At 46.7% G+C, this 22,777-nt stretch overlaps 1 protein-coding gene across 2 annotated transcripts in view; it reads left to right on the plus strand.

The window, feature by feature from the left end:
* The window catches only part of ELP4 (elongator acetyltransferase complex subunit 4), a 293,928-nt gene that overhangs the window by 240,239 nt on the left and 30,912 nt on the right, over positions 1-22,777 (plus strand). Inside the window, exon 10 of one of the 2 annotated variants that reach the window (XM_045016038.1) lies at positions 5,679-5,765. The exons of the other annotated variant lie outside the window; for it this stretch is intronic. Within the exon in view, the coding sequence (XP_044871973.1) occupies positions 5,679-5,723 (45 nt within the window). The 3' untranslated portion in view covers positions 5,724-5,765. The remainder of the gene's footprint in view (positions 1-5,678; positions 5,766-22,777) is intronic. 2 annotated transcript variants of the gene reach the window in all.

Genomic DNA, 22,777 nt, shown 5'->3' on the forward strand with positions numbered 1-22,777 from the left:
CAAACTGCCAGGCAGCAGCAACTAAAAGAAATATTTTGGTGCTGTACCCAGTTCACTGATGTAATTCCCCAGCATCTCTTCTGCCTTGTTGATGGAAACTTATGGTAGTGCTGCTACATAATGTTGTTTGTGGTGCTGTTTGGTCTCCTTCTTTTGTCAGTACCTCTGGAGCAAAAAGGAAGAAAATAGAAACAAATAAATTCCTCAACCACAGACCAGTACATTTATTGCTCTTGAACTGTCACTCAGCCTAAGGAGTATAAAACAGTGGCTTGCACCATTAAAGGTCCAACACTGATTGCTTGAGTTAGAGACTGAGACCAGAGGATATATGTGGAGTTTTAAGGCCATCAGGAAGAATAGTTCATAAATATTAGACCTTTACTGAAAAGAGAAGGAAGTTTCCTGAAAGTTTTCCAACAAGTCAAACTCATTTGATCCTGCTACCATAATAAACTTCATCTGGTATAAAAGACAAACCATATATTTAAAAAAATATAGAAAGTCATCACTTGGGACATGTAAAACTCAGCTAGACAAAACACTAATTAATGTTCTATGGGGAGCAATTCCAAATTGACATGGAGGCAGAAAAAACTAATAGGCCTTTTCCAGCTCTAACATATATGAATTTTATATTAATATATTAATAGAGGTCAACTGAATAAGACAGCCTTTTATTTTTGTTTCATTTATTAAATAGTCCTTATGCTTCCCTTTAGTCATCCAAGGTTTTTGTCTTCTTTATTCCCTGTGAATTCTCCCACTCGTGTTATTCTATTATAAGGTTCATACTGCCTTTGTTTTAGTGAAAAAAGTCATTTTACAGAGGTAGATTCTAGCCAACTGGCTGGACGTCAGTATTCGTTCTAGCTAGTCAACCAGTTTTCATGTTCAATGGAATATCTCTGCTTTTTATGTTGTGATTTCTTCCCCCACAGGAAAGATCTTTTGGTACAAACCTAAGAGTGATTCTTCATTTCCTGTCCTAAGGGACTTTGTGTTCCCTTTTTTTTAAATATCAGAGAAGTAGCCGTGTTAGTCTGGTTCTGTAAAAGCAGCAAAGAATCCTGTGGCACCTTATAGACTAACAGACGTTTTGCAGCATGAGCTTTCGTGGGTGAATGCCCACTTCGTCGGATGCAAGAGTGGAAATTTCCAGGGGCAGGTAAATATAAGCAAGCAAGAAGCAAGCTAGAGATAACGAGGTTAGATCAATCAGGGTCTAACCTGTTCTAGCAGTTGAGGCCCTGTTCTAGCAGTTGAGGTGTGAAAACCAAGGGAGGAGAAACTGGTTCTGTAGTTGGCAAGCCATTCACAGAACTTCAGGCATTAAAGACCCGAAGTTTAGTCATTGTCCTAAGCATTAAAGAAAAATAAAACCGAATTGACCAAGAAATGTATGTGTTTTTAAATTGATTAACACGTGTTCATTGTGTTTGGCTTAAACTAGCCGTTTGCTCCCAAACTAACATAATTTTAAATACAATTTTGATAAAGCAATATGTAAAGGAGAATGCTATATTTTTTTACTAAGAGAAACTCAGGTTTAGGTGCTTAAATACATTCACAAGGCTGTGAAAAAATTAAAACTGGAAGGAAAAATCAAATGGACAACTACAAAATGTGGAATAATTGATTAGATGGTAGTACTGCTGAAAAGGATCTGGGGCTGTAGAGTATCACAAATTGAATATGAGTCAACAATGTGATGCAGTTGTGAAAAAGGCTATTATCATTCCAGGGTATATTCACAGGAGAGGTATATATAAGACATGGGAGGTAATTGTTCTGCTCTGTTGAGCACTGGTGAGGCTTCAGCTGAAGGATTGTGTCCAGTTTTGGATACCACACTTCAAGAAAGATGTGGACACATTGGAAGAAATCCAGAGGACAGCAACAAAAATGATAAAAGGTTTGAAAACCTGACATATGAGGAAAGGCTAAAATTTAGTCTTGAGAAGAGAAGATTGAGTGGGGACCTGATAAGTGTTCAAATATATTTAGGGCTGTTCTAAAGAGGACTGTGATCAATTGTTCTCCATGTCCACTTAAGGTAGGACAAAAAGTAATGGGTTTAATCTGCAGCAAGGAAGATTTAGGTTAGTTCTAACTGTAAGGCCAGTTTAAGTTCTGGAATAAGCTTCCAAGGGAGTTTGTGGAATTCCCTTCATTGGAGGTCAGGGATGGTCTAGGTTGACTTGGTCCTGCTTCAGCGCAAGGAGCTGGACTCGATGACTTCTCCAGGTTCCTTTTGGCCCTTCATTTCTATGATTCTATGAATAGCAAAGAATACCCAAAAAAGTAAGCAAAGGAAAAATAATTAAAATAAAAGTATGCATGCTGGGGGTTAGATTTGTCTGAAAGATTCACGTGCTTGCAGTGGAGACAAAAGGGCATGGAGTTTAAAGATAGTGAGGGGCAGTTCAAAAGTGTAAGCATGAGAATTTATATTTTATATACTCAAAATATATGTACAACTTGCAGGATAAGATATGGTTCCTGTAGATCAGGTTTTTGTCTTGTTGCATGCTTGTTTGTATAATAAAGTGCAATGGGAAAATTTATCTCATTTTTGCAGAAACAAGCAAGAGGAAGACTGAAAAATTTAAGTTGTTTGTAATTTCTTAGTATGCCCCTTTAGTGAAACATGTTTCTTTCATTCAGCATCTGTATTTATAATTTTTTTAAAATATTCTGATTAATGGCTGTCATTAAAATTGTGGAGACATAAACAAATGACCAATAATATTACATGCTAGTCCATATATGTACATGAGTAGATTTTTTGTGTGTGTGCTGCATATCTAAATTAGAATTTATTATTTAATTTTTTTATAATTTAGTTAATGACTGTGAAATAAAACTGAAGTTGAGGCATTTAAAATTGGATTAAAATTTAAAATACTGCAAAAATGAACAAAGTAATTTAAGAGAAAGAAAAGGGCTAGAAAAACCAACATAGCTCTTCTTTTTGTGCTTAATCTTAATTCCACCTCTGTACATTTCCACCATAACTTTCAATCTCCTCTGTATGTTTAAAAACCAAACATTTTCAAATTTAACCTATATAAGTTGTCTCATTTTCAGAGGTTCTTTACACTTGCAACTACCTGGAAGAGCAGGGGGACAGTAGACACTTCCACCTTCACTTGAGGCTTATTAAAAACACGAATGGGGTCATAAGAACCCAGAAAGCTGTTCTTTCAGCTATTATTAGTGCACGCTAAAATAAAATAAAATGCTAAAGGCTCTGTTGCACCCCCAAGTTGTCATCCTCCTCTTTTTGAACTGACTGCCTTCATCTCCCCAGCCAAATCTGGGTATTGGGACTTCAAAACAGACCTTGCAATCCCAGCAAGGTGTCAGGCATCTTCCAACCCAATTCCTCGTCCCTCTGAACTACTTAGTTTTCAAAGCCGAAGTCCTCCTTCTTCCTCTCTTCATCCCTTCTGACAGTATTACCTGGGACCAATGAGCTCTTTAGAACATCAGGCTGTGTAGAAGGATGAGTCCAGAATTTAGTCCAGGTCCTCAAAAGTTAGACATCTTCTCCTCTCTGCACACAATATATTACAGTTGTCCCTAGTCTTGTATGAGACCATAAGTCCCTAGATCTTTTCATGGCACTTTTTGCCACTGTGAGTTATGCTAGTTACTCATATTCCTTTGTTATAGACCAAAGTGTTCCTTATTGCTGATTTTAGCTAGATCAGTGGCTCTCAACCTTTCCAGACTACTGTTCCCCTTTCAAGAGTCTGATTTGACTTGCGTGCTCCGAAGTTTCATCTCACTTAAAAACTACTTGCTTATAAAATCAGACATAAAATACAAATTGTCACCGCACACTATTACTGAAAATTTTTTTACTTTCTCATTTTTACCATACAATTACAAAATAAATCAATTGGAATATAAATATTGTGCTTACCTTTCAACATATAGTATATAGAGCAGTGTAAACAAGTCCTCGTCTGTATGAAATTTTAGTTTGTACTGACTGTGCTAGTGCTTTTCATGTAGCCTGTTGTAAAACTAGACAAATATCTAAATGGGTTGATGTACCCCCTGGAAGATCTCTGGGTACCCTGGTTGAGAACTGCAGAGCTAGATGGTCTCTGCATGGTCACCAATGCCCTCACATCAGCCTCAGGCCAGTTGGCAGTATGCTCACAGTACACTACCTCTGAGATTTGCTAGTGATTGAAGCAATATGAAATAGACTGCTGTTGAAGAGGTTGATATCTGTGAAAATAGCGTACAAATGACCTCCATAATGGTACATCGTTATTTGTACAGGAAATTTACTGCTGCAAAACTTGATCCCTGCGTAGAGGAGTGCAGAAAGTGGACCAGACAGACCATCTAGGGAGTGACCAGTCCACTGTTAATGGCAGAGGGCAGACTATTTGCACCATTGGAACTATCATACTAGTGATTCATATCCAGAGTGCCATTGCAGTTCTGGAGAGAACATGATATTGCAGACTACAAAGTGATTAGCCTTCCTCAAAGCAAATCTAATCCAAATGGTGGTGTGAATAAGTGTCTGCACCATTAGGAGAATTTCAGTATGTAATCACCTGGTTTCAGAGTTGGTTACAGTCAAGGTAGGGGGCCCAAACAATACCAAGTTTCAGTGGTTGAATAGTGTCATCCATGATTTTGAAATCATCTAATGATCTCTTCAAGGTAATCTATTTTAGGAGAATGAATCTAATTACTGTAACTTCTCATAATGTAGGTTCTTCATTTTTTATTCTTTTGGAGTCATTAAAATGCAGTGCTCTTGGTGGATGATTTACGGGATTACTAATGAGATATAAAGGTTTTGCTTTCGTAGGTGACTGAATCAGATCCAGCCCAGATAAATAGTGACTGAAGGTTGTTCCCATGTGATGGCTGTTTGTTGGCCCATATAAAATGATTTTGGTAGTCCCCCTCCAGTTCTCAGTGGCCAGGAGCCTGAAAGCACCAGTATAGTTATAGCCTGCTCCCTCATGGGCAGAGACCAGTGATTGAAAAGGTATGAAGATTGAACTACCCTTACATCCAAGTAAAGGATGTGGCATATTGACATGGTAGTGAAAATTGCACTGCTCCAGCTCACTTTGTATCTGTTCTGGATAAAAATGGAGGTTGATAAAAATTGTCAACACCACACCTCTTACAAGCACTAATTCACAACACATTACATTTAAAAAGGTTTTAAAAATATTACTGTGTATGAAATAATGATTGAACCTGATAAAGCTTTAGACAGTCAAAGTGAGCATTCCTAATAAGATTTTCAGGTTCATAATCCTAATTAAAGTCCAGGTAGAGTTTTTAAATAATTGAGATATTTTTTATGACTGCTAGAAAGGTAAAGAAGGAAAAGGAATAACTGTCATTGATTTATAAGAATGGGGTATGCAGTATCAGAACACAGAATAATAGAAGTACATAAAGTGAAAATGATTGTAATGCTTGTTGTTTGATGCTAACAACTTCCCTGTATATTTATTTATTTTACACTACTGTATTCTCTTCAGTCTCTTGTGCATCATACATAAATGATTTGCTCTATCAAAAGTAATGTAAACTAGTTTCAAAAAAATCTAAGGAACAAATACATTATCTTTAATGTATTTATTACATGTTCTACAAGAAATTAATATCATTTTTGTCATGGTCAGCTTCATAAGCCATATCTGCAACTTCTGGATGAAAAGGGGAGATAAAGACCGAAACTAAGGGAAACTAGAGGGAAGAGAGATTCTTAGGTAAGCAGTAACAGCAGATTGGAGTGGATGCCCTACTTAATACTACCTGTCACTTTAGATGTGACAAGATGGTTTTAGGCTTTCCATGACTCATTCACTTTTATAAAGCCTTAGATATATCTGTGTCAAGATGGCAAAATAGTCCCACATAGTTGATTGTGTTTACTTAATTAAGAAGTTAGAATATGTTGCTCAGTTCTTTTTCTCCAACAATTCTTCTTTCTCTGATTTTTCAATACCTAATTATTTATCCATATTAGATTTTGGAAATGCAGAGTGTGAATGATAACTTGGATAGCTGGTGCTGCTATAAACAACAAGATTAAATTTCTTTAGTTTTGGTTATCTATTTAGCAACTGTTGTTCAGTTTTTCACATTTATTTAAGGTGATGCAGAGAAGGAATAGACATGAGCTGTTGGTGGTGTTCAATATTATTGCTGGTTTTATGATATTAATAATTCTTCATTCTCCAAATAGCATAAGAAATAAACTACTACTAATTGCCAGGCTGATTCTAAATAGACTGAAGGATTCTAAACTTGCTTCAACTTACTCTTATTGTGGTGGTAACCTAGCTGTGCTGAGCTGTACGTGTTTGAAAAAACAATACTAAAAAAGTCTACTTCTGAGGGCTTTCTTACTAGCCAATGCAAGTAGTCTTCAATCAAGTAGAAGAGGCAATAAGCCTTCAAATTCTTGGTGTCAGTACCGATAGTATTACTTCATTTTTTCAGTCTGATATTCAACACTAATATCATACTGTTATTTATGAAGTGATAATTGGTCAGGATACTGAACATACAGTGGAAGCGACAGTATTTGCAAATATTTACAGTAATAGGATATTCCTTTTGAGAAATATGGGGTTTTTTTTCTGAGTTCGCTGGAGGACCAAAATATTGGCTCCAATAAAACTAATGATGTAATGATACTGAAGAATTCAGGTATTCAGCCAGCCTGTGGTACTAGGGGAAAGCATTTTCTTATTTTGCTACTACTATAGTTGGGTTTCCTGCCTGTATCACAGAGATGCCAACATTTCTCTGAGACTTTTAGGGTTGTTTATGAAAAGAATTAGGGAGGTTGCTTGGACCTCTGTTTCCTCCCCGCCTCCTCTCCCCTCACCTCTTCTCTTAGAAAGCTAGACCTCTCTTCCCCCCGCCCCTTTTCCTCTCCCTGCAGAAACTGGGATGTCTCTCCCCCTTTTTCCCCTTTCCTCCCCTGCCTCAGAAAAACTGGGACCTCTCCTCCCTCCTCTCCCTGTCTAAGGCAAAGTGGGTTAACCTGCCATCGTTCATCACTGTGCCCCTAACCCTCACCCCCAAACAGGCAGAAGCAGAGAATTGGTCCTCAGAAAGCTGCACTTCTGTGCTGCCTAGGGCCCTTAATTACCTTGGCCGGTCCCAGGCCTGAACCTCCTTCCCAGGGTGATCCTCGTCCTCTTCTCCCTGCTCTGTAATATTCCCTCTCTCCACCTCTGCTGCCACCGCCATCTCCTCCTGCCCCTCCAGCTTCTCCTCCCCCACAGACTGCGCAGTGAGGGTCTGATCGGGGACAAGTTGCAGCAATTGTCAGTGGGGTTTGGTGCACTGTATTCATTGATACCTAGAGTGTTAACAGTAGTCCAGCAGGGTCCACACAAGGTAGTTAGCACACAACATGCAGATTGTGGTGTGGACAGTGAATCCAGCAGCACTCCCTACCTAGTCACTGCGCGATCTGCACATGTGCCAGATGGATGGTAGAGAATAATGCCCCCCATGGCTACAACCCTATTTGCTGTGTTCAGTCAGTCAGACCTGACTGGTGGTGAGTGACATACACACATATCTTTTTATATATAGAATGTATGTACTTGCAAAATTCAGAGATATAAACCTGAATTAGTAATTTCATAATTACGTGTAAAAACTGGGAGGATTACAAAAAATTAGGGAGTGTTGGCATCTCTGGTATGGTGTCCAAACCGTCCCAGGTCAGGTGTTTTTCTTCTTTACTCTACAGGGTGCAAATTTTATCTTCTACGGAAAACAATAAGCTAGATTGTCTTTAAATGATTTCACAAAATCTACATAGCTAAATTTGGATCAGCAAAAATCAAGTACTGTGCAAGCTTTCAGGTGTTGCAAATTCCAGTAATAATATACAAAGGAATAGTCCCACATAACAGTGGTGAGTAAAATATGCATACATGTTGGGTTACACTCACCTTTAGAATTTCACATTTGGTTCCACTGTAAGAAATGGATGAAGCACCTAAAATGTATTGTGCACTATAATTGTGTTGTAGTTATTTCACATTAAGTTTTAGTTAGACAAGAATGTGACAAGACCATTTAATTAGTCAATAAATATCTGTTGCTGGAAGTTGACAACCCGGAAAGTAGTCTGTTTTGGCATTTTTATCCACCACAAGTTCTGTCAGGCCATATGTGTCATTAGATGTTGTGCAATACCTCACCTTATACTTGAGCACTTTAAATGAGATGTTTTTAACTTTAGTTCTCATTTGGTTGTTAATGATATGTTGACAAGAAGGGTGGAACTTTTTAATAAAAAATTAACATTTAAAGGGCTTACATAACAAGCACTGTGTGTCATATTATGTAACATATCAAGTTGTCATCTTTCTTCTAGATATGTTTGATATGCTTAAGAGTTAGTCACCCAAAGTTGTTCAGTAGAAATTCATTAAAAGTATTTAATTAGGCGCTTCTTGTAATCAGCATGATTAAAATCCAACTTTGATAACTGGCTCGTATAGGAAATGTATCAAGAAGAGAATTTCAGTTTTACCTACTTTTTAAACTATATTGTATTTTTTCAGGTGATACATTTTCCTCCTAAAGCAATCTTGATTTTTATGGTAAGGCATATTACAAAGTAAAAAAAAATGTGAATTTTACTTACTTTGTGGACAGGGCAGAGTTTGGTCTACGTTTTACTGATTCTCTGAATGTGCATAATAACAATAATTTATTTTATTAACTAAAGTTAGAAACATACTGATTCTCCAAAAATAAGTAATTTATAATAGGTATCCATTCTTGGTCTGTGCTCTCAGTTCATGAGTGATGGGAACACCCTCAGGTAAAATTCTAAATAAGCACTGATTCTAACTGTCCATTCCTTTCTTGCTTTTGTTTGTTGAAGAGCTAACCCTGATATTCTTTTAAAGACACACACATTGTAGCTACAATGTTTAACATTGAATATATTTTAGTTTTTATAATAATATATTTTAGTTTTATAATTATATTATTGTTTGCTGTCTTCCAATGTTAAGTGAAAATGAAGTTTTTATGTGGTGAATAGAGTTGTCTTCACCTCACAGGATTCTGTTTGTAATTTGTCTTTTCTTTTGTGGATTCGTTCAAGAGGTGGCTCAGATGCAACTGAGAAGATGTCCCCCTTTTGGAAAGTTGCTTGTGGTATATTGGAGCAGACCATGACTCCTCTTCTGAGTGTGACATATACTCACATGTTACCTGGAGTAGTCTGGTCCTGGGGAAGGTGCATCAGGGTAGGGTTGGCCTCCCCAGAAACAGACTATAAGTCTGACTTAAAGTTGAAGCAGAAAGCCAAAAAAAAGAGTCCTCATAGGAATGAGAGTCTGATACTACAATGAAAAGTCGGTTTAGCATCCGGGCCACTTGTTTTGAAAGAGGCCATAGTCATGGTCACAATTATGCGGGGGGGAAGCAATGTGTTTCCTCCTGCCATGACTAATTGTGACTGGCTTTGGAGGAATGGGCGGGGGGGGGGGAGAAGAGGTGAGACTGAGGCTGCTTTGTGCATCAGCTGGCTGGAGGAGAGAGTTTGGGAGCTTCTGATATAGGAAAGCTTAGGATTTGGGGAAGAGTCTTGAGAAGGGAAGGTTGGAGGAGGAGACATTTAAGGAGTTCGTGGGAAGTAGAAGAGCCAAGAGGAGAGGAGTTTTTACATTCTCACATGAAAAGAAGTCTGGAAGGGAAATAGTAGAGAGAGGAGCATTTAGGGGAGGATGGAGGCTTGGCATGCTGTCTAAAGATTGCTGCACCACAGGGAAGGAGCCAGTCCAAGATGGTACTATAGAAGGAGAAGCAGGAAGATGCAATAGTGTAAGCTGAGGGTCTTTTTTGTGTTTGTTTTGTTTTTGTTTTCTAAAAGGGGGAAGTGAGGACATAACATTATTGTTTGCTATTTATATTATGGAAGCAACTAGGAACCTCAGTCATGCATTAGAGTTCCTATGCTAAAAAGTGAACAAGCAGAGTAAAGATAGGGTTTGACAGCATGTGGTGTTGGAACTTGTATCTGGTGGTAGGGAAGCAAAGAGTTTAAGGCCAGAAGGGACCTCCAGGTCATCTAGTCTGAGCTCCTGTATATCACAGGGCACCAACACTACCCAGCACCCACTAGGGTGACCAGATAGCAAGTGTGAAAAATCAGGATAGGGGATGGGAGGTAATAGGCACCTATGTAAGAAAAAGCCCCAAATATCGGGACTGTCCCTATGCACCCATACACTGGTCACTCTAGCACCCATACACTGAACCCAACAACCTTAATCAGACAAAAGTATTACAGCTCACAGGAGACTAAACTATTACGTGCCACGGGCAGAGAATAGGAAGGACTGAGGTGCACCTGTGTCCAAGGCCCCTGCAATGGCAGGGAAATGATTAATTGGGATGTACCCAGATAATCCTGGCAAGTGACTCGCACCCACAAGTTTCAGAGGAAGACAAAAAGCCCCAAAGTCACTACCAGTCTGAGCCAGGGGGGAAACTATTCTCAAGCCCACGTATGGCAGTCAGTTAGACCCTGAGCATGTGAGCAAGAACCAGTCAGCCAAGGACCTGAATGAGAGAATGCTCGGTACCACCTCAGGACATCTGACAGGGAAGTCCAGAGCTCTATCTTATCTTTCTGATGCTTTGGGGTAGGAGATAACCCCTCTCGCCACCAAGAATACACTGCAGGTGGAGAAATCCCTTCCTGACCCCGGGCCAGTGGCTGGCCGAACCGCTAAAGCATGATCTTTTAGGAAAATATAAACTGGAAGTGAGACTCAGGGCTGTTAAGCCCTGCCTCCTATCATCACAAACAATCCCATCATACAGTTGCACTCAAAAATTTGTCCAGCTGTCTCTTAAAACTAGTAAGTTGTGGGTACCCGCAACTCCTACTGGTAGTCTGTTCCAGAACCTCACCCCTTTGTTGGTTAGAAATCTTCTTCTAATTTCCAGCCTGAATTTGTTCATAAGCTAGGGTCTTGCAGGAATTTCTCTGTCCCCTGCAAATTTTGGGGTAAAATTATTCCACTAGCCTCTGGTGCTTTAACACCTTTAGAACATTTTCACTAGCTCTCCTAAGTCTGACCTGAAATTAAAGGCTTCTGACAAAGGTTAAAGGGATCACTGGTTTTAGAACCTTAATGTCACTCCCTGGGATGCTCACCTCCAGCCTGGAGATCAAATTGAAGTCTACACTCAAGCCCTGGTCAGGCATCTCTCACTATGTAGTACACAACCTGGGATACTCTTGATGTTGGACTCTGAGCCTTACCAATCTGTTTCTGGTATGCTAAATCTTAGAGTACAATGTACACCTTTACCAGTTGTTTGGTTTGGTGTCTAATGTGACTGCAGCCCTGACAACCATACATGCAGTGCATGTGTTCACCAATCAAAGCACTTTCCAGGCACTGAACCCACTTATTTTATAAATTGTTTTTTCCACATTCAACCACTTTGTTCCCCTTACCCATATGTCCACCTCAACAGTCCCCAGCACTGGATCTCCTCTCTGATAGCCGCCCACTTCACTCCCCTGCACTCTTCTCTTCTTGTGACTCCCTTTGTCATCTCAGTCTTGCCTTCATTACTACTTTTTTATGCTGCTCCCTGTGTGTGAAAAGCTAACCCCCTTTCCTGCCAACCATCCTCACGCTCTTCCTTCATGTCCTTCTTTAAAATGCACTTCTTTCCATTTGTTTACCATTATGAACTTCCATGCCATAATGTGTACTACATTCTCTTGATATCAGTCCATACTTAAAAATACTCATTCAGAATGCATATGATGTGTCACTCTGTGATGACTTGCATTATTTTCCTCATCACTGCTACGGCCACTCCAGAAGAATGTATAGCCTCTGCCTGACTCGGACAGCTGTCCTTCATTAGCAAGGCGAGTTTCGCTAAGGGCTGCAATGTCAATGTTGTAGCGTGCGAGCTCTCTGGCGACAAGTGCTGTTCTTCTCTCCGGTCTGTCTGCGTGCGCACATTCCATGTGCCAATGGTGATCAGTGTCACTCTAAGTTTTGTTTTTGTTCGACCACTTTTATGGGATCCCCGCCAGCCGCGCTAAGCTGGCCAGGGTTAGGTGAAGCAGGCAATGTTTAGGGCACCTTTTCTAGCCCCCTCCTCATGCTACGGAGGTGAGCAGTGCAATCCTGAATAGGGCTGCTCAGTCGCTCAAGAAGACGCCGAGCTCCACTGCTGCTTCGGTCAGTGAGGAACGACCATTATACCTGAGCCGCCTGTGTGCAGGTCCGCGGCTACAGCTCCCAGTGTATCCACACCTGCTGCTTCGTCGCTCGCCCATTGCCACAGGACTTGATATGATATGATGTCGAGACTTGCGCGTGAATTGGATTAAATTGAGGGAGAGTTGCGCGACGTCAACCTCACTCTCTCTTCCCAGTTTCTATCTGTATCCAGTGGCAGGACAAGAGTCGAGACGGCTGGAGATAGGACAGGGTGCAGTGGATGACCAGGACGCCTATGTGTCTTGTCGTGCTCTTGAGCATTCCACAACGCTTGCTGTCACCGCCTTCCTGACCGTTGAACCAGGTTTCCTCAGTCAGCCGGATCCAGCCTTCGCATGCAATGGGTAGACAGGCCCTAACTCACCGAGGGTCTCAGACTCATCGGCTACCCTCACCTGGTTTAGCCCGCCAGTCGAGACAGTTTCCGGTGTGTGGCCGCTGTCACATGCTGACAGCTACTTGGAGCCACAGGTGAGAGCTGAGTGTCAAGTGGGGACCAAAGTGGATGAGCTACTCCTAGGAGTACGACTGCTCCCCTATCAGAGGTACTACCCCTCCCTGACAACCCCATCCACCCCAAGTTACCATAGTTAAAAGATGAATGTAAGATTTCTCAGGGGGAAAGTAATATTTCTAGTTTTTATAGGCCAACATCAATATCACATGTATTTATTGAATGTTTATGATTATAGTGAAATAGCTAGATAATACAATGGGCTAGATCTTCAGCTCAAGTTAAGCTTAACTTGGCACAAGGAAGGGACGCAAATTTGGCTTTCAGCCACTTTTCATGCTCCCCCATCCTGAGACCAGTCAGGGACAGTTCAGTCCCCAGCATAAATTAGATCAGCCTCAGGGCTACTGTAAGGGTCCGGTGGGGGGGGGCTCGGCCGTCTCAGGTGCGGCTGGGAGCCGGACCGCGTCACTACACGGCCTAAATCCGCAAGTCAGTCTCCGAAGGTCCACGGGCTCAGACCCTCAGGCAGGGGCTGAGCAAAAAAATAAACAAAGTCAGTAGATTAGGCCCCAAGCCCTCAGTCAGGGCGGGGCAACCAACAGCAGTTCTAGCTCAGACCCTCAGGCAGGGCCGAGCAAACAGAGTCAGTAATTTACGCCCAAGCCCTCAGCCAGGGCGGGGCAGCAAACCGCAGCTCTAGCTCAGACGCTCAGGCAGGGGCTGAGCAAACAGAGTCAGTGGTTTAAGCCTCAGGCCCTCAGTCAGGGCGGGGCAGCAAACAGCAGTTCTAGCTCAGACCCTCAGGCAGGAGCTGAGCAAACAGAGTCAGTGGTTTAAGCCCCAAGCCCTCAGTCAGGGCGGGGCAGCAAACAGCAGTTCTAGCTCAGACCCTCAGGCAGGGGCTGAGCAACAGCAATAGTTCAGGGTTCAGGTCCTTGGCAGGAGCTGAGCAACAGCAGTAGTTCAGGGCTCAGGTCCTTGGCAGGAGCTGAGCAACAGCAATAGTTCAGGGCTCACTGTCTGAGCGCTGGGGTGAGGGGGAGACTGCCACCCATGAGTGGGGTGGCAGGGGAGACACAGGCCCACCCACTCCACTGTGTCCCAGCCCGGGGCCCTAACAGCAGCCATTAGTCTGCTGCTGGGTCGGTGGGGTCCTGACCGCAACACACCGACATCGGCTCCACGTCTGCTGTAGCCATACTGGGGTCAGCTACCCCCGGGCTACTTTCCATTTCCCCCTCCATGGGTACCTGCTCAGTACCGGTGTCCGGCGCTGGATCCCACACCATGGGCTCCTCGTCGTGCTGAGTGTTGGCTAGCTCGGGCTGCTCCTCAGGACGTGGGTCCGGGTTACGCTCAGGTAGCTCCTCGGGGTACCGGGCCCGGGGAAGGCTCGGCCAGTCCTCCTTGGGGTACCGTGCTCGGGGGAGGCTCGGCCAGTCCTCCTTGGGGTACTGTGCTCGGGGGAGGCTCGGCCAGTCCGCTTCAGGATACCGGGCTCGGGGAAGGCTCGGCCAGCCTTCTTCAGGGTACCTGGCTCGGGGCAGGCTCGGTCCAGCAGGAGCTCGGTCAGGAACGTCTGTCCTCTCCGGCCGCCGGGCTGCAACTGAGCGCTGGGCCGGGGTTTTTATACTTCCTGTCCCGCCCCTTGACTTCCGGGGGACGGGGACAGGCGGCAATGGCTCCGCCCACTGTGGCGGCGGTTCTGGCTCCTCCCTCTCAGGTGCAGCCGGGAGCCAGACCGCCTCACTACAGCTACTCTGATTTATGTCCAACTGCTAGCAGCCCCAGGTGGCATTTTAGCATCCACGGGTTACCAGGACATAGTAACACCCCAGCTTTGATCCCTTTCGCCCTTGCAATGGGACCCTGGAAAGGAGTGGTACAGGATCCACTATGGTGGTTCTGTACTACTCAAGGATTCCCCCTGTGCAAGCATGCTGTACTGCAAGCTTAACAGCTGCTTTGAACCACCAGAACATCATAAAGCAGTCAGAAGAAGAGCCAGGATCTGGCTCAATATCTGCCCAGAACTGAAGTGCAGTTGCTCCCTTGTCTGGATTTTTGGATTATGAAGATTGAAAGACTCTGGGAAGAGTTCAAGGATTTGTTCAACTCACCACCAGGATGTGGTATCACTTATATCAGGGGTGAGCAAACTTTTTGGCCCGAGGACCACATCGGGGTTGCGCAACTGTATGGAGGTCTGGGTAGGGAAACAGCCTGGCCCCCACCCCCTATCTGCCCCCTCCCACTTCCCACCCCCTGACTGCCCCCCTCAGAATCCCCAATCCATCCAACCCCCCCTGCTCCTTGTCCCCTGATCACCCCCTCCCGGGGTCCCCTGCCCCCTATCCAACCCCTGCTCCCTGTCCTCTGACTGCCCTCCCAACCCCTGTCCACATCCTCGCCCCCTGACAGGCCCCTCGGGACTCCCACTCCCAACCCTCCCTGTTCCCCATCCCCTGACCGCCCCCCACAGAACAATATCCGCACTGTTAACTCCGGCCAGGCAAGAGCCGTCGAGTCCGGTGCTGGAAAGCTCCCCAGTACGAACCATGGTCGAGCTCACTATTAAGCTGTGTCAGAGCCGCCTGCTCCGCAGCCCGAGCGCTCTACTACGTCGCACTGCCCGGCACCTGTACCTGCTGCGGCACCGACAGTATCAGCACCGTCGATTCCGGCCACGCAAGAGCCGTCGAGTCCAGCACCTAAACGCTCACCGGTGCGAGCTGTGGTTGAGCTCACTATTCGCTCCACGCCAGAAACATTTCCACAGCGAGGGAGTTGATGGCAATGGCGGGTTATATTGGATATTGGCGAGCCTGTCTTGCTCATGCCACCCGGCGTCGGCACCACAGAGCGGCACCATTCACGATCGCAGTCCCGCAGATGTTCTCGGTCCTGTCGCCAAGCCCGGTGCCGGCACCGTTCACGGTCCTGGCACCGTTCCCCATATCGGTACCGGTCGTACCCGCAGCACTGATCAGCGTCCCGTTCCCCGACCTGGTACCCTCAGTGCCGATCCAGCTCCCGGCACCGCTCCAGGCACTGGACTCACGTAGCCACTCCCGGCGTCGAGCCTCGAGATCTCGGTCAGCCTCCCGGCATCGCTCCGGTCGCAGGTCCCATTCTCGCTCCCGGTACCGGTAGGCCTCACGGTACCGATCCCCGGTGCCGCATCGAGCGCCATGAGCTGGAGAGGGAGACTCTGCCCAGGGCTTTAACTTCTCCATGGCCATCCATTCGGATGTGCACACCAGAGTCTTCCGGGTGCTCCAGGCCAGGACCCTGACCCCCATCAGTGGCTGCCCTGTACATCTTGGGCGTGCCATCAGGCCAAAGGCCTACCTGTGATCCCATTGCGCTCTGTTTTGTCAGAGTACTGGGTACCAGGGGCGACAGTTAGCCGTCCCCCTCCGACCGGTACGGAGGAAGTCCGGTTCTGCCACCGGATTCCCACATCCCACCGGATCAGCAGGTCGTCCAGGAGCGTGAGCCCACACAGGACCCACTTGCCCCCGGCCTTTCTTCTCCCTCCTCCCCAGATGAGGCGGTGGCAGAAGCGTACTCCTTGGGCCCTCCCCTAATCGGCCTGGGGGCCCATCAGAACCTCCCGAGATGGGTGGCATTCACTATAAATCTCCAACCAGCCCCTATGTCCAAGGGGGCTAGGCAAATGAACTTCCTGGGCCATAAGATGTACTCGGCAGGCACCCTGCAACTTCGCGTAGCAAACGAGCAAGCCCCGCTTAGCCGTTACTATGGGCGGCAGTGAGAGAATTTGCGGAGTCGGTTTCTCAAATCTCCCGTCAAGAGTTTGATGCCCTCCTGGAAAAAGGGCCGAAGTGGCGAAAGCTTCCCTCCAGACCTTGTTGGATGTAGCGGTCTCCTCAGCCACGACTCTGGCCTCGGGTGTTGCCATGAGGCGCATTTCATGGCTCCAGTTATCGAGCCTTCCCTCGCAGCTGCGGCACACTATACAGGACTTGTCCTTCAATGACAAAGGCCTGTTCTCAAACTGACCCTAGGCTGCAAGGCCCAAAGGACAGCGAGGTCACTACGCACTCCCTCTCGGCATCTACATGCCGATGTCTCACTGCCGACCTCTCCGCCAGCCTCACCGCCCTTACCCTGCGCCTACACAAGGACAGGGCTTTGCCAGCAGGCGATGCTGAGGCAGTCATAAGCGTTGGTCGGGACCCCAAGGGGCCAAAATCAGGGTCCTCCTAACACCAATCGAGCAAAACCTATCCCTCCTCATCCTTCTTAGGGACCCCTCTCACGAGCAATTCCTCTTGCAAGAGGTGCGGGCGCTCCTCACCATCGGAGCTATAGAGGAGGTTCCAAGGATGAAGGGACAAAAGGTTCTAGCCCCACTAGTTCCTGATCCCCAAGGTGAAGGGCGGTCTCACCTACACCTGGGGGAGCTCAACAAGTAATGATATACCTGAAGTTCCGCATGGTATCCATGGGGACCGTCATCCCATCCTGGGATGTCGGAGACTGGTATGCTGCCCTCGATATGAACGGCGCGTATTTTCACGTCGCCATTTATCCTCCACGCAGAAGGTACCCCCGGTTTATGGCCAACTGTCATTCCAGTTTACGTCCTCCCGGTCGGCCTCTATGCAGCCCCCTGTGTATTCACAGTGTCTCGCTGTAGTCGCCGCCCTCTCCGCCACCATCGGATACACGTGCTCCATATCTGGATGATTGGCTCATCCCAGGGGCCACCGGGGCCCAAGTTACCTCTCGTGTGGGCGTCCTATTCCTGCGTTTAGGCCTGATGATCCATATAGCGAAATCCACCCTGATTCCCACTCAGGGAGTAGACTTAACTGAGGCCACCCTGGACTTCAGTATCGCACAGCCTGCTTACCTACGCCTTGATTTCACGCGATGGTAACCATTGTACAAGGTCTACAGACCTTCCCGGCAACTTTGCGTTGAACTTGCCTAGGTTTCCTGGGCCACATGGCTGCCTGCACGTGCGTAACTGAACATGTCAGGCTTCGCCTCACTTTAATTGTGACTCACATCGGTGTACCACCCGGCCACAGACAGCATGGTCATGGTCGCCTCGATCCCCCCGAGCATCCTAGGCTCCCCCGACTGGGGGTCGACGCCCTCCCTGATGGGTGCAGGGGTGCTGTTCCATCCTCACCCTCGGTGCCCCTCATGATGGACGCCCCCATCTCTTGGCTGGGGTGCTCACTTGGGTCAGTTTCCCACTCCAGACCTTTGGTTGGCTCAACAGCTGCCCTTGCACATCAATGTCTGGGAGTTGGGAGCAGTCTGCCTTGTATACCAGGCGTTTCAGCAGCACCTACAAGGCTGTTGTGTCTCGGTGTTCACAGACAACACAATGGACACCCGTTGCATAAACAACCACGGAGGAGCACGGTCCTCCTCTCTTTCCAGGGAGCTATCCAGCTCCGGAACTGCTGCACAGCTCAATCGACAGACCTGGTAGCGTCCTTTTTCCTAGGGGTCCGGAACACTCTGGCGGATCGCCTCAGCAGTTCCTTCCTGTCTCTCAAGTGGTTGGTTCCTCCGGATGTTATCCATTACGTTTCCGGAACTTCGCTCTCGCGGGAACAGAATGAGAGAGAAGCTCTGCTCATGCCAAGGCCTCTCCCCGGGCTCGATCTTGGCTACTTTTCTGATGCCATGGATGAGCCGTCTGCCATCCGCTTTCCCACCGCTCCCGCTGGTTCGCAAGGCCCTGCAAACACTCCGCAGGGACAGAGCGCATCTGATCATGATCGCTCCAGCGTGGTCCAGGCAGCACTGGTGCACGATGTTGCTAGACCGGTCCGTAGCCAACCGATTCCCCTGCCTCTTTGCCCAGACCTCATAACGCTGGATCACGGCAAACTTTACCACCTAGACCTGCAATCCCTGCACATCGCCGCATGCCTGCTGCGGGCCTAAACCGAGCCGAGTTACGTTGTTCTGCCTCGGTTCTACAGGATTCTCCTGGGTGGTAGGAAGCCTTCCACTCGGTTAACGTATCCGCCCAACTGGCAGTCTTTCTCTTGCTGCTACGAAACACAATGTTTCCCCCACAGAGGTTCTGATCCATTTCCTCTTGGATTGCCTATGATCTTCAAACAGCAGCGCCTGGCGCAGTTCATCATTAAGGGTGCACTTGGCAGCCGTCTCTACCTTCCTCCCAAGGGAGAGTGGCCGCTTCATATTCTCACACTCTGTGGTTTCTAGGTTCCTCAAGGGCTTGGGGCATTTATGCCCCCAGGTTCGCCGCCTCACCAACTCCTGGGTCTTCAACCTGGTTATAAGCAGACTTATGCCTGCTCCATTCGAGCCACTGACAACATGCTCGCTGACATACCTGTCCTGAGGGACAGTTTTTTCCTTGTAACCTTTGCATCGGCTGGACAAGTCTCCGAGCTTCGGGCTCTCACAGTGGACCCACGGTGCACTATGTTGCGTAAGGACAAGGGGCGGTTGTGACCACGTCCAGCCTTCCTCCCTAAGGTGCTGTTGACCTTTCGTATCATCCGGGATATCTTCCTTCCGGTCTTCTTTCCGAAGCCCCATTCATTGCGACGGGAGCGCATTTGCCCTCCCTAGACGTCCGTACGGCACTCGCTTTTTATGTCGAGCGGACAAGCTTTTTTGTACGCCCCCAACTCTTCGTTGTATTGGCAGACCTGTCTCCTCCCAAAGCTTTTCATCTAGGATGACGTCATGCATTTGCACCTCCTGTGACTTGGCCCATGTTCCGTCGAGCCACCTTACTGCTCGTTTCACCAGAGCTCAGGCTTCTTCTGCTGCCTTTCCGACTCACATACCCTTCCAAGGGCTATGTCACGCTACTACCTGGTCCTCTATCCGGACCTTTGCCGCTTTGGTCTAACTGTCCAGAGATGATGCAGCCTTTGGCTCAGCAGTTTTGCATTCTGCAACATCTCACTCCGACCCCACCGCCTACGTAAGGCTTGGGAATCACCTACATGGAATGGATATGAGCAATCACTCGAAGAAGAAAAAACGGTTACTTACCTTTGTAACTCTTGTTCTTCGAGATGTGTTGCTCATATCCATTCCAAACCCACCCTCCTTCCCCACTGTCGGAGTAGCCGGCAAGAAGGAACTGAGGAGTGGGTGGGTCGGCTGGTGTATATATCCGGCGCCATGGTGGCGCCACTCCAGGGGGCGTCCAGCCGACCCACTGAGTTGCTAGGGTAAAAGTCTTCCGACGAACGTGCACGCGGTGCGCACACACCTACATGGAATGGATATGAGCAATACATCTCGAACAACAACAGTTACAAAGGTAAGTAACCGTTTTTTACATGATTCTTCTGGATTTATATCTGCCATAGTAAATCTGATTCTTGCTCCTTATAAAGATGACTGAACTAACTTACTTATGCCAGAAAACCCCAACTGGCCACAGGATTAGGATGCTGCAAAGGTGACATGAACCTTTGTGACTTCCCTTTCCTATGCTGATCACAGTTCAGATAGTCCAGAGAATCTGGCCAAAAAGATTTAGCAGTGGCTTCTGGCTGTGGAAACAGAACAACACTACACCAACTTCCGTAAGGATGAAGCATTGCAGTGGACTCAGGCTAAATTCTTCCCCAAATATTGACAGTTACACCTTTACCAGTTAATATCCTGCCAATATTTTCCCACATCCTGTTTCACTGAGATACATCTCAGCAAATAAGAACTGAAAAGTTCCTTCAACTTTTATATGAAACAGCATCTATCCAGTTTTGTTTCACTTGACCACCAATATGTTAGTTCAAGCCATGTCCAAGAGATCCATATTTTAGTGGCTTTCTGTTTGCATCTCATACAGTTTCTCCTTAGCAGACCTGAATCTTCAGCAGAGACAGAGAAATGTCAAGACAAGTTTGGTAAGCTTTTAGTCAGCCTGAGAATTTCCTATCCAGGAGAATCTTAGGGCAGCCACATGGAGTTCTCTACATATTTTTTTCCTCCAAGCAGGGCCGCCCAGAGGATTCCGGGGGCCCGGGGTCTTTGGCGGTGGGGGTCCCTTCCGTTCCGGGACCCGCCGCCAAAGTGCCCCGAAGACCCGCGGCGGGAGCCCCCCGCCGCCGAATTACCGCCGAAGCGGGACCCGCCGCCGAAGCGCAGCCAGGTCTTCGGCGGTAATTCGGTGGCGGGGGGGGGCCTCGCCGCGGGCCTTCGGGGCACTTCGGCGGCGGGTCCCAGAACAGAAGGGGCCCCCCGCCGCCGAAGACCGGGCTGCGCTTTGGCGGCGGCGGTGGGTCCCGCTTCCCCCCCGCCCCGGTCCCAGCCTCTTACCCGAGCGCGTCTCCGGCGGGGCCCGGGGCTCGCAGCCCCGCCCCCTCCCCACGCCGCTCTGAGCGGGGCGGGGCTCAGGCCCCGTTGGAGCTCCCAGCCCCGCCCCCTCATCACGCGGCTCGGAGCGGGGCGGGGCTCAGGGGCCCCGGCGGAGACTCAGCGCTTGATGCGCTGAGGCTCCAGGAGAGGGGCGGAGGCGGGAGCCTCCGCTCTTCTCTTGGGGGCCCCTGCGGAGCCCGGGGCCCGGGGCAAATTGCCCCCTTTGCCCCCCCCTCTGGGCGGCCCTGCCTCCAAGTCACTGGTGCGTGGGCTTTATCACATCATGAACCCAGGCTTAGTCTATGGTGATTTAGAATTTCTTCCCAAGTTCAGAGTGGTCCAGCACTCATTCTCACCATTTATAAGTCATTTGGGTTCCCCTGGAGTTTTCAGTAGTGTGTGTGTGTGTGTTTATCCTCAATTTTTAAAAGGTCATTTTCTTGTTATAGCAGTCAATGGCAGAACTACTTTAATCTATTTGATTCTATTAGACAATACCTATCATGTTGTTCTTGTTTCATAAGGTATCTATGACAGATGATCCCCACTCACCCACCATTTTCCCCTCTCCCCCCCCCCACAAAGTTGGGGATATTTTTTTCTGCCTATCAACTTGCTATTAGATCAAGCAACTTACTATTAGAAATTATGCTTGCCAGCGTACGTTGAGTACTTTGCCAGCAAGCACTACTCACTAATTAAGCTGGTTAATAGTTTAATGCTAGATTATTCCCTTCCTGTGAAGATACCCACATGAAGAGTAGATGGGGGAGAAGCCAGAATTGATACGAAACTCCGTAACACCAATCTTAAAGAGTTTCCAAGCAGTCATGCCCTGAAATGGAGATATTTTCAGAGGGGGAAAGGATCTTTTAAGCTCCACAAATCTTGTGGCCCTTCAAGACAGAAAAGCCCTTATCTTACTGAAAATCACCCCACTCCATTCCCCACTTGTAACAGAGCCCCTTTAGGGGTCATGTTGCCATTGGCTGACTCCCCTTATGATTGTGCATTAGCATCTTCTGATGAGTCCAGTATAAGTAATTGGTGCTTCGGTCATCATTAACTCCTAATGAGGTATCTTCAGCAATACCTGCTACCTCGGCAAAAGATGATTCCATTGAATGGTCCTCTCTTCCACTTCCTCCTGTCCCTGCTAACAAGATCCACACAGAGCCCCAGAAATTGTTTCTTCCAAAAAATTAGGAATTATTCCACAAAGGGAGCTTCTTCTCTCCCCCCTCCCTTTTTTTTTTCTTTCCTCATTTCATATCTACCACCTCCAGATCCCCTTTACTTGTACCTTCCGCTTCAGCAGTCTGGATCAAAGATTATTCAGTTGCAGGTCTTTTTAACAGTAATGCACTGGGAGTCTAGACCCCGAGAATGAGAACCCATTATAATTTTTACCTTCTGTAAACAGACATTGCAAATTTAATTTTTGCTTTTCAATGAGATTTTGTCCCAACTGAAATTTTGTTTCTGTGTAGTATGTTATTAAAAATTAATTGCAGATGTATTATTGATTCAATAACGTATTTTAGATGCACTTTTAAAAGACATTATATGTATTACAATTGTATTGCATGTTAAAAATGGAGAGTAATCATTTATCCAAATATATACAGTACCTAACTAAAGCAAAATGGACTAAGCAGTGTTCTGTATCATG

The sequence above is a fragment of the Mauremys mutica genome, chromosome 4 (assembly GCF_020497125.1).
Source record: "Mauremys mutica isolate MM-2020 ecotype Southern chromosome 4, ASM2049712v1, whole genome shotgun sequence".
Classification (NCBI taxonomy): domain Eukaryota; kingdom Metazoa; phylum Chordata; order Testudines; family Geoemydidae; genus Mauremys; species Mauremys mutica.